We start from the raw sequence: 12,508 nt of genomic DNA, 5'->3' as shown, positions 1-12,508 counted from the left end.
CCACAGGGTAGGGAGCTGTACAAGTGCGTGGGAAAGCTTCTCTGATTGGCGGTCCTGGCGATTTAAGGCATTTCCTGTTCCCTGTCGGAAGTTTGTGCCCTGAGGGCATGGGGTGAACCCTTTGTTCACCGTTTTCGGTGTCGGAGACCCGACATGAGCGACTTGGCCCAATTGTTACACCATTTGCAAACTAATGTCATTAAATTATCAACCTTCATGGTCAAAAATGGCTTGCAGCATGCGGAGAGTTGTTGTCCGTTCATGGTATTGGTGGTGCGATTGAACAACTGGATAGTCGGCTATCAGCAGTATTAGATTGGGCGCTACCGTTCTTCTCAATGTCATAAGCCCTGAAACGAGCGCCTGCCACTGGAAATGACTGTTCGGCCATGCCGCTGCTTACTATTTACCGTGCACCACCACGCCCACCTTTCCCTTCGCCCGGCCGGAGAAGGGCGGATTTCCGCCCCCTTCCCCCATGAACCCTAGGCCTGCCCCCATCGATGACATCGCACAAAAGGCACCCGTATCCCGCGGAAAATGTATTGACGATATAAGGCGAAAGCACGTGTACTTTTTTAACCCAGGTCCATGTCGAGTTCGCCTGAGGTCGCGAATAGATCCAAGATGCGTGGGCGGGATTAAATGAGCACGTGTCATATTCCGACCGGGAGAAACTGAGGTTGAACGGTAATATTGAATCTTGGGGCTGTAGGAGGGGTGAAATGAAATAATTTCTAACTCTTCACTTGGGTCGGGTCAAAGTATATGATCATTACAAAATGGCCCACATGGATAAGGATAACATAGTTTCTTTTTGCTCGTGACCAAACTTTTGTGGCTGTATTTATGCATGACTATGTGAGGTAGCAAATCACCGAGGTGAGGATGGTAACAAATCACCGAGGCGAGCAGGGGTAACAAAGCACCGAGTTGCCATTTGATGTGACGCAAGGGTCAAGCTTAAGGTCAAGTGAGGTCGAATTTTCAAATGCTCGGAATCTAAGAATCATTGTTTTTAACAGGGACATTTTAACAGAATGTTTTTTTTTCAGGTAAGAGCACGTCCAGTGATGACTGTGAGAGTCAAGAGATGTATTTTACTTGTCTTGCACTTCGACAGCCTCCGGTCCCCAGTGCACTTTGCTGCCCACAGCATGCGTGAGGGAAGTTCTTATGTTCATCTAGCACCTAATTTAGTATCTTAGTTTGCTTTTAACCTTGTTTTACGTAACCGCAACTGCCCATTTCACGACCAAAAGATATTTCGCGCACACCCTGAGGCCAAAACGGGTCATGGCCTCGGAAGACCTCTGGTGACGTCTATTTGATCTTCATGTCACTTAAGGCTAATTTTGGCCGTGAATTCGAATCCAGCGTCCATTTTTACCTTGCCAGTCTAGCAAACTGCCGATTATGGACGAACAGGCTGTGTGCTTTACAACACGTATGCATATCGTTCGGGCATGGCCTTACCTAAGGTCACGGTCTCCTCTAACGACATAATGGTGGTAAATTTTTGGTCCATACTGTTGATTATATCTCAGCAGCAAGCAGGGCTGCATTAATTTAACAGTGACCCCTTGAAGCGTGAGCGGCTGTTGCATCTCACTGATGTTAGGTGCGTTGCAGGACAAGCAAATAGCTGATACAGTTGCGTTTCGTGTCGTTTTACTGTAACCTGCCATAAAATGCACCCTTTGAATTAATTGAGTGCAAAACATATCCCATTGATCTGAGACTGAAGAGAGCGTGCGAAACGCGTGATCATGTTTAGTGACTCGTGTGGTGATAACCCTTGTGCAAATGACCCGTGGCGAGATATTTATGCCCTGAAAACCTGACGCTTATGCAAAATGCATACGAGCGTTGTCGTGCCATCTTATCAGGATATTTGTCTAAACACGACGCGACACACGATTGGACCTCAAGCCCCCTACAAAGGAGGAAGCTGCTTGCTCAGTATTTGCATTAGTGCCACTGCCATGATATCTCCGAAAATAATATCCCGGTCTTCATCAACAGAAACCAACAGCTGGTAACTGGATACATGCAGTCAGGAAATGTCTGTCTTACTATCCTTGTACCCTTTGGTGAGAATTCTCTCCTGTTCGTTGGCCAGTTCTAATCCTTGCAGCTTTCCTGCTCCTGGATTCCACCCGGTATACTCAACCCACCTCTGCTGGAACGCTCCTCCCCGCTTCGACGGTCCACCTTACTGCTTCGGAGACGCACCCTGCCACTCCAGCGGAACCGAGTCAGAGCAGTGCGACAGCTGACGAGTGGTACAAGGGAGCCAAACTGAACGTTCAGTGGTTGTTGAACGCCTTTGACTGCCTTGTCCAAGAAAATCGGTAGATAAGCGGCAGGAAGCGAGCTGTGCTGGTGTGCATCATCTGCGGCAGAGCACGAGGTGGAAGCAGTCAAGGCTTCGGGTAAACGGGTGGGTTTATCTAAAAGCCAGCGGCGTCAGAGCGGACAGCAAGGAGAAGAAACTGATGGAGTTTCGTGGTAGAGTCATATGCACGGCAAAATATCATGCTGTTACTGTGGAGGCGAAAAAATCTGGGACCAGTAATGGGATAGCGGAAGCTCAAAACACACGTGGATGTCCCATCCTCAAGAGAACTGCAGCTGGTGTCACGAAGACGCTTCTGGAGTCTCGCCGTTTGCTGTTTACAAACGATAGCCTGCACGAGACTCTGGCCGCTTTGGTCCGTGGCCAGGCCCGCTCCCTCGGCAGCCTGCACGAGAGCGGATTCTGGACAGCTCTAAGCGAGGGTGGTGGTTGGGGAAGTGGACCTACAGCCAACAGAGCCATCCTCCTGCAGCTCTTCACTAGGAGGATCCGGATATGTACCGTGGAGATATGCCTCAAGCCTCGTCGCCAAGTTAGAGCGGGCCAAGATCGGCGGCCCAAGATTGCCGCTGGAGTTGTGTACAGCCTACAGGTCAACGGAAGTATTGACCGTCAGCAGCAAGACAAACAAATTCGTCACTGCCAGAGTGGTCGATGCTGACGCTGAGCTGCAGACCTACATTTTAAGCGTGGTGGAACCGGAAGGAGATGACGCAAGAGGTCTACTAGAGGCTGTTGGTCAAATGGGTCAAAACTGCTGTTTAGAGGGCTGGATCTGCCTCTCGACAAGCTGGTTGGCTTGACCACGGACGGAGGAGAGAGAGCCAACACGGGTCGCAGCCGTGGTCTCCTGGAAAAGGCTCAATGACCTGCTTGGGACGTGACCTGATCACCATCTGGTGCGTGTGTCACAGGGGTTGACCCAGCTCTCGAGAGTGTGGAGAAGACGGTATCGGAGATCAAGCAACTAGAAGACAGACCTGTGTGCTCTAATAACCAACTTCCGAACATTGAAGTCCAGGAACAAAAAGCTCTGCGAGAGCAGCGAGAAGGTGGTCACTTTCCCTCAGCACTTCGAGGTCCCTTACGCCGAGCACCTGCTGTCGTCAATCAACGCTGTCCTGACGAACCTGGCGACCTGTGGAGAAGTATGGCAGGAGACAGCAGCAAAATGCAGCAAGAAAGAGAAGGCTGAAGCCGAGGGCTTCATCAAGAAATGGGCCGCGGGCGGCCGCGCAGTCCGTGTGACGAGCGTCATGGCCGACATCTGCGGAATTTTCTGCCACCTGCAGAAAAATTCCAACGCGGGGACCTCGTGCTACCACATGTACTGGAGGCCCGCAATGCTTCGCTGCTACAGCTGGAGTTAATGAAAGAGGAGCCTCTGCCTGGTGGACAGGAGAAAAGATCGTCCCAGCTGCAGACGAACCAGCCGTCTTGGCGCACAACAGCCTCGCTTTGGCGAAGAGAATGCTTGAAGCTGTGCGTAGTGAGATCGTTCAGGCCGCGACGAACTTCCGGGGCGACAAGCTCGATGTCGAGCAGGATCAAGTTGCGCAGGACGTGCTCGCTATGGCTGAGTCACGGTCAGCGAAGCAGTTCATCGCTGTCGGTCGCAGCTTGGCATCCGGGTTGTTTGGCAGAGAGAGCGTGGCTCAGTTCACAAGTGACCCTTGTGCCCAGTGGCGCAAGATGAGCGACGCCAGAGACCGGCGTCCTGACATGAAAGGCAAGCTGGTGGCTATGATGAAAAACGCTGAAGGCGTCTGCAAACGACTCTTGCCGTCGTTCCTCTGCGTCGCTCCGCACAGCATGGGCACGGAGCGTGCCGTGTCGCACTACAACACTGTGCGCAGCAGCCATCGCCCGGGCATGCGTCTGTCAACGGTGAACGACCGACTTGTCATCGGTGTCAACCGCTTGGGCACCGAGAGGTTTGATCCGCGTCCGGCGGTGGCAGCCTTCCTGGCAAACAAAGACAGGCGCAACCGTCAGCGGTCCGGTAAAATACAAGCAGCATGAATTTGCCAAGAGGTTCTTCCGCTCCGAGGGATCGCTGTAAAGTGTACTGGGTCACGTTGGGAGCACGCGTGTGAGCGAACTGTGGCGTCATAGAAGCTGTTTGGTTCCAGCCTGACCATGGCCGCCTGCAATACATGTGAATGTCCTACTTTTGACTCTTCCTTTGAATGTTTCCAACTTTGATGCACTCTTGGCGTGATTTGTTTCATTGTTACCAAATTGTCGACAGTTCAAATGCAATGATGCACTGTCATGTGCATGACGCAAGATGCACATAAAGCAAAGGCGTCCTGAGTAAAACTGCCTGTTGTTTAACCATTAAGTTAACCAGCTCAAACAGGTCATAAGTCAATTGCAGTGAGATTGTAAAACAGCTTGGAAATATTGAAATCTGATACACGACATCTCTCTCTATCCTAGGAGCTTCGGAGCCTCAGTAAGATGGCATTGGCGTCCGATGTCCCAAGTCGGCATTCATCCATTATCATGCATTTACGTCAAGACGTGAAGCCGCATTGCTGAAAATGAGCTAAGTGAGGTGCATCGTGCAAGCTTTCATTGTATTCGGATTGATGACTACGTGACAAAAACTTATCAGCGGTTCTCCAGTGTTTGCGGAATAAGTAGAACAAATGTACATCGTTGAGATAACTGAAACTCACCAAACATGTCTCGTTTGTGTTCAGCTGACAGTTCCGAGTAAAATAACGAGAAATGAAGATGGCTTCGAAGTTATTTCACTTCATCATTTATTTGGACGATCCTTCCGGGGGGCGGAATCTCCTGTAATGCTTTTGGCGGGGACTGGGCCCCACCCAATTTTTTGGAAAAGCTCCGCCATGGTTGTTGCATTGATTTCCGGTTCGGTGCTATCTTAAAAATTCAGCGAAATCGACTGAGAGGTTTGCTAATGGGGAAAGGGGGCTACGATAATTTGTTGGATTGATCCCCCCCCCCCCACCCCAGTGACAATTCCTCATATGAGGCCCCTGCCTCAATTCAAATAAGAAGTACCCAAACACCGTTGCACCGTGCCCCCGAAGGGGAAGTGCACCCGGACAGGTTATCAGATGACTTCGAGGAGAGCAGAGGGCCCTAAATTAAAACACCAAGAACCAATGTGCAGGGCCCCCGAGCGATCCAGTGTGGGCGCCGAACAGGAGCCCCCGACAAGTGCGTAGGGCCCCGCTCAAAAAGCACGTGCCCAAGGTCCGTAATAGAGGGCTCCCAAACGATCAAATGTGCCCGAGCAGGTTATCAGATAGGCCCTCCACAAGGGCGTAGGCCACCATTCAGAAAAGAAGTACCCAAGACCCAGTGTGGACGGTCCCTGAACGACTGAGTGTGCCAAGCAGGCCATCAGGTGGGCCCCCGACAACAGTGTAGGGTCCTAAACAAGAGACGGAGAATCGAAAACGCCCTAGACCAATGCACAGGGCATATGAGGACATCACAAGTGTATCGGTAGGTTAGCCAGGACTTATGTAAAGGGCCCCTGAGCAGCCGAGAATACCCCGGCAGATTAGGATATGAGGCCCCGGCTACAGCGCACAGAGCCTTTCTTGCTGATGGAAAGAATCCATAGAATGGTCCATGATTGACAAGAGTGCATGGACGCAGGAACAGGGGCGGGGGCCGTGTCCCCCCCCCCCCACCACTTTTCAAGGTGGGGGGGCCAGCAGTGTTAACTGCCCCCCCCCCCCCCCCTCACTTTTCATATTCAGGTTGTGTTTAGCCTACTTTTGCACCACATTTCAGTATGCATGCCGATTTACCTAGTTCACCAGCCATCTTCCTCAAGATGCGTCATCTTTTTCGTTTGCTTATTGGCCATCGCTTAGTGTCACAGCCGCGGGCCGACGCCACTCGGTCGGTGGAGACTGCAACGCCGGGCGTTCAGGCTGTTGTTGCTATGGCTTGCGAGCGCGCATGTTCAAAACCGTGTTACATGGTTTTTTCTCAGTAATCAATTCTGATTGAGTCTTGAATATTTTAAGACGAACATGAATTAGCCATGTTAATACAAGCTTAGGAGCCCATTTCATTTACAATTTGCATTTAAAGATTCCCCAATATCTCTGAAGAAAACAGAAAAACACGGAACTGGAGCCTGTGTGACAATTATTGGACCATCTTTGGCGATCAGGGATGTTGATGTGTCAATGAGGGTTCCTGCGCCGATCCGAGGCCAATTGCGCATGTCAGAAGGCCCCCGTGTCAGGGAGGGGAATAATGTGATATGGCATATCCTTCCAATGGCCTCCGGATCGACCAGGAGATCCCGCCCCGTGTTGCTAGAATGACAGCCGGAGGACGCTTCGCGATGGGACGGAGTGGCCCTTCAGCTCTTGACCGGAACCGGCAATGTGCCCTTGGGGTTCTACTCAAGAGGCCCCTTGCCTGGAAGGAAATAAGGGGCAGAGAGTAGGCCAAAATGACTTTTTGGAAAAACCAAAAGGTCATCCCATGTCTGCCTAAGAACGTTCACTTCTTCAAAATGGATTGCTGAGAAAAGTGCATCAAATGGTTTGAACACGCCCGCCCGCAACCTCGAGAGCAAGGACAGCGATGGTCTGTGTTGCAGCTTCCGTAAAACTGAACGGCGCCGGGCACTGCAAGTGCCACCAGACGGCGGGCGCCATGTTAACCTGTCTTCTAGACAGATCGATAATTACAAAAACATGAAAAGTAGAGAATCGACCTTTACTCCTCCAGTTCCACCACCAAATTCCAGCATCACTTCGCGGTGCTTTAAAGGCCAACCAATTCTTATCATCAGTCTAAAAATCGCACACGTGAAATATGCGCCTAGACTGCCTTGTAGATGAAAGATTTGATGTCCTGAAGCGTTAAGAGGTACTTCTTTCAGAAGCGTCATCATTTTCGTCCACCCGTTGGCCGCGGCTCAGTATTAGTTGTTGAGTTGACGGTGCGTGGCCCACGGAGACTGCATCGCCTGGCGCGGGTTTTTTAAACTAAGATTTGTGAGTACGCATGCTCAAAATTATGTTGCATAGCTTTTATTACTAACCGATCTGAATGTTTGAAGGTAATTATTTCAAAGCTGTTATCATTTTCGTCCGCCGGTGGACCACGACAAAAGGTTAACCCTTGAGCTAACGCTCGGCGGGCTATGGAGACTGCGATGCCTGGTGTCGAGGTTTTATTGCTAAGATTTGCGAGCGCACATGTTAAAAACCACGTCATATAAATTGTATCACCAATCAATGTTGACTGAATGTTGAACATTTCCAGACAAACATGGCTTGGAGATGTTAATACACGTTGTTGACCACTCGATCACCAATCAAAATACCTTCAAATTTCGATCAAACATATCCATCTACAACCTACCTTCGCAATGTCCACAATGTCTGTAGAACGCAGATAAAACATTATGAAAAAACTTCTGAATTCTATCGGCTTAGACAGAGTTCGCTCGGCCATTTCAACTTGAGGACACCAGTGATTTATTCCATGTGGTCGCTAAACGCCTGACTGCTGCAGTTTATTCACCTTGACACGCGCTCGGGTGGGCCTTAAAGTAACTCGCCCCCCGAAGGTTTTTCCAGAATGGTTTCTGAACGGCGCGGTGCAGCCGCGCCATGTTTTGCACAGCTGTAGACAATTGAAAAGCGGATCGTTTGACATAAAAAATTTAGATGTGCTTTGTAAGGTCTCTGACCTTTGGCAGGTCAAAGTCAGACCATGGTTTCAGCGAAGTCAACTTCTAGGGAATCATTCAGTCTGATGCAGCAATGAAGTGTTAGAGAAAGCCATACATCTCTGAGATGCCTTCTTAGGCAGCACAAATATTGAATGAGTAAATAACGTCGACCTAAGGTCACGTATAAAGGTCAGACCAAGGTCAAAACCAACCTGTTTTACTACTCCAGGGCTTGCTGCATGGGATAGTTACTGGTGCTCATTTCGAATTAATTGATAGCAGGAACCGTATTTTACATCTTCTATGGACTTCTTAGAGGTCAGAATACACCACTGACCTAAAATGATCCGGGTCAACATCTTGTTTTTAGAAATATACTGTCTTGTATAACCTTTCTCGCTTATTCAAATGCAAGCCTCAAGGGAATTTTGTATGATTTTGGTCACCATGACCTTTAAAAGGTCAAACAAGGTCACTGACCTTAACTCAACATGTGACATTTTGCTTAGAAACAGCTATCTAGGTTCTGGGGCACTTTTGAGACTAACCTGATATTTGACCTTGTTTGACCTTATTTGACCCAAAAGTCATGACCTACGAACTTCAAACTTTGACCTAAGTGAGTTCGCGTACAGGTCAATACACCTTGTGAATTTGGTGTCTAGCTCTCTTAGTTCTTGAGATCTCAAAGACCTCATATGGTTTTTGGCAGTTTGAGGTCAAAGACCTTTGACCTCAAAGGGGTCAAATTGACCCCCCACCCGAGCGAAGGGTATCTAGCCGGCCACCCGGGCGCGTGTTAAAAATGTAAACAGAATTGATTTCGCGGTAGCTTCTGATTTCTGTTCTGGTTACAACGTGAAAATATCAATGAAACGAAGAAAACCGTATCCCTTGTCAGCAAGTGACCTATATCCGGGGATATTTTTTTGTTGGGGGGATCACCATAAAGGGGGCTTTTGTCAATCCTGTGTTCCTCTTAGCAATGCTCTGGCTACCTCTTGCTTACAGACAAGACAAGAGCAGACCAAGTCATCTACGTTGAATGACGGGCAATTAAATGTCCGCTGGACCAATTCATGCGTAAAATAGGCAGCTTCCCAGCGGCATTTTTCTGCGGTGGTGTGGTGTAAGGAAAGATAATTCGGAAAAAGGTACTGTTGCAGGTGTCCAGCAAACGTTTTGCATCCCAATTAGTAGCAATGCTGATCCTTTTGCTTTTGTCACATTGTTTCGTCACATGGTCACATGGCTTTTGTCATATGGTTTTTGGCAGTTTCAAGCTTCTGAATTTGTTTCCCTCTAACATGCCGCGACAAGTCTTACGTCTTGAAAAGCAGCCGGGAAATGAAGACGCATGCAAAATCTGTTGTACTGTAAGCCATCGATTCACTTTCAAAATTCTCACCAGCCTATGCTCAGGCCATATTTTGGCATCTACTCTGTGGAGACAGATGACTCCTCAATGACCCAAAATGCCTACCCGCTCGTGGAATTTCGGCTCCTCAGGAAAGACAACGTTGAAATGAACGAATAATCTTAGGAAGCTGGACAGCCTTACTTCCCGAATGGCATAGATGAGTCGGATAGGCAAGAGTGTGCACCATGTGAATAACAGCTCTAGATTGCCTATCAAGAATAGCAGTCATCGCATTTGAATAAAGCGCGATAACCTCTGTGCCTACCCTCCTCCCCTCCCGGTCATCGGGCTTGTTTTCCAGAAAAGTTCCTGAAGCATGCGCTGAGCTTGCCCCTTCCCCCACTTTTTGGAACGTTCCTATGGCCTATGCAAAAGTGCCCCAGTACGCTAACAGGAAGGGCCCAACAACAGCGCAGGGGCCCTCCGAGCCAAATGCAAAGAACTGAGGGGCAACGTGGAATGCTCCTTAACGATCTTAATGATCCTGACAGCGGGCATATAGGTCTCCCGGAAACTGCATGGGGTCCCTAGATAGTGAAATGAGGCTTGAAATTTCGAGTTCACATATTTTCCAATCACTAAATAATGTTTTACTTCCCATAGACTTTTCACTTTCCCTTAAAGTGTTTTTGGTCGCCTGGAAGTCCAGAGGTACCCAATTTTGTTGTGCTGTGTATTTAGAAAACTGCATCTCTTTGGCCGGCTATAGGGCACCCTCGGAGCAGACGGGCCGCTTCAGGGCCCAGGGGGGGCCATGGCCCCGGGGCCCCCCCCCCCCCCCCCCTCTGGATCCGCCCCTGCGTAGCCATGACCGTTGGCTGCGGATGGCGCATGGGAGACTAATCTGGGGGACAATTTTCGGACCGGCCGAGTGTAAATGGAGAACCTCCGCGGATGATTATAGGAGAGATAATTATTCATTGAGTAATTTTCCCTTGGCCGAACGCGCTTTTGGTAGCCTGCTGGCAGAATGGGTGGTTCTAGTCGGTTTACTTAGTATAGTTGGAAGCCCTAGTCGAATTTGGGAGCACGTACTGTGACAACAGTGGAAGCCTCTGCTGGCCTGCTTGAGGGTGTGGTGCGACAGTTCCGCTACAATTTGCTAAGAATGTACGTATAGGCGGTTGTAATTTGGCGGTATGCGTTTCATTAGTGATAGATGAGTGCCTTTCAGTGTTTCCATGCTGGCTAGGATGAGCTCGTGTGGTGTCCGCTGCCCCGGCAAATGTTTGTGTGTGTCGCCGGGTGTGGTTGTCCGACGGGTGCGGCGCCGCGAAGGTTAGGGATCGATGAGTCATGGATCGATAGAAGGGTGTGCTTGAGTCCGTTTCTGAGTTGGTGCCAGACAGGGCGTTATTCCCACGATTAACAAGGTTTGTTGGTCCCCGTAGCTGTGTAGTATAGTTATTATAAAGGTGAAATCCAGGGGTTGATCATTGACATCAGGTTCAGGAATGTATAAGATATGGGTTCAGCTGTGGCCACCTGTAGCACACACATTTTGGCAAGAGAAGTTGTGGATGTGGGGTTAGAAGTAACCATGTCCCATGGGCCTGTGCGGTCTCTTTGGGTGATGGCGGCCCATTCTGCAAAAATTTATCCACTGCACTGGGTGCTCATGAAACACCAGTGTGCTAAATCTCTTGCTTGTATGCATTTAAGTCAAGTCAGACCAAATTGTACCAGCTTTTCAGACTTTTTGCCAAAAATGATCCTTGCAGCATCACATCATCCTGAAAAACTGGCTCTTTATGTCCTAAATTTGGTGGACTACACAAAAAAACTATGATTGCTTGCATTTATATTGTAGGGTGTATGGTGTAGTTCTGCAGCAAATATGTCCTGGATTGTGCTGTTGCTGGCATGTGGCTAAGAAGCTGTAACATGTATACTTCACAATAGTTTGGAAAATGGTTCACTTTTTCTAGTTCATAGCAAAAGGGCTCAGTTCAGGTAATTAGGTTTTCAGCAAAGCTAAGGTATTATGTGTATGTTGTGAAATGGTGAGGGCAGCTCTTAGTCAATTTATTTGACCTATTTCTTATGTCATAAATATGTCACTTCCTTTTTAGACCATGTTGCCTTTATCAACTGGAATTCTACAAGATTGGGATGAATTTTCAATGTTTGCTTTATGTATGTATCTATTTGCTGATGGTTCAGTGCTCTGCACTGTCATCCAGCTTCTATCTTGCTCCACAGATTTTCAATCTGACAACTATGATGTACTCTGGATATTACACACTTGGTGCAAATTCATTTTGGCATGTAATATGCCTAAATTAATTGTGTCATGTTTCTGGCTTCCCAGTGACTTTGGCATACACATTGTTTTGTTAGTTGCTAATCTCTAGCACTTTGACCCCAGACCATGACAGGTTGTGACCTGCCAGGCTGGTTGCCCAGGTCTGAGGCACCTAGGTAGTGATAGGACCACTATCCAGCTTGATGCTAATTGATTGGCTGAGCTTTGTGATGAGTAACAGGCAGCGAACCAGAGCTTAGGGTAGAATAGCATAAAACAGTTTTTTGCGTCCCTATCGCCCAAGTCACCTTATGCTGCCACCCTGGACAGACTGGCTCAGCAACAGCTCAAGACCCCAGTCCCCTGCCAGCTGCAACGCTGGCCCACTGAGAGCAGCACCTCACCCTGTGCGGCTGCCGGCAGTTGCCGCCTGTATCTGGCGCTGCAGTCACGATGTCGGAGGCGGCCGACGACAGCCGCGGCGAGCTGGCGGCCGAGGAGGCCGTGGCGCTGGCCGACGCCGGCCTCGTCGCCGACCACCTGCGGCGCGCCGTCGGCGTCATGCTGGAGGAGGCGCCGACGCTACCGCACTCGTTGGAGCTCGCCCTCGAGGACAGGCTCAACCAGGAGTGCATCAAGAAGTTCATCGGTGATCCGCAGACGCGCTCGCTGCTAATTGAGCGTGTCTCCAACAAGGGTGAGCTCGGAGGTCAGGTGATAAGGTTATGTGGGGGGGGGGGGCTGTTTGTATGTGAGTGTTCGAGCGTCATTGCTGTTACACGAGCATCCAGCGTG

The 12,508-nt window shown here is 49.4% G+C and overlaps 1 protein-coding gene across 1 annotated transcript in view; it reads left to right on the top strand.

The window, feature by feature from the left end:
- Nucleotides 1-12,274: 12,274 nt before the first annotated feature.
- LOC119093518 (dynein heavy chain, cytoplasmic-like) overlaps nt 12,275-12,508 on the top strand; it is a 66,712-nt gene continuing 66,478 nt past the window's right edge. The window contains 1 exon segment of the mRNA XM_037216476.1: nt 12,275-12,410. Coding sequence (XP_037072371.1) covers nt 12,275-12,410 — 136 coding nt within the window.

The sequence above is a fragment of the Pollicipes pollicipes genome, unplaced genomic scaffold (assembly GCF_011947565.3).
Source record: "Pollicipes pollicipes isolate AB1234 unplaced genomic scaffold, Ppol_2.1 Scaffold_4002;HRSCAF=4701_pilon_pilon_pilon, whole genome shotgun sequence".
NCBI classification, from domain to species: Eukaryota; Metazoa; Arthropoda; class Thecostraca; order Pollicipedomorpha; family Pollicipedidae; genus Pollicipes; species Pollicipes pollicipes.
The sequence above is the reverse complement of the archived record's forward strand: the minus strand, read 5'-3'. Positions and strand labels throughout refer to the sequence as shown.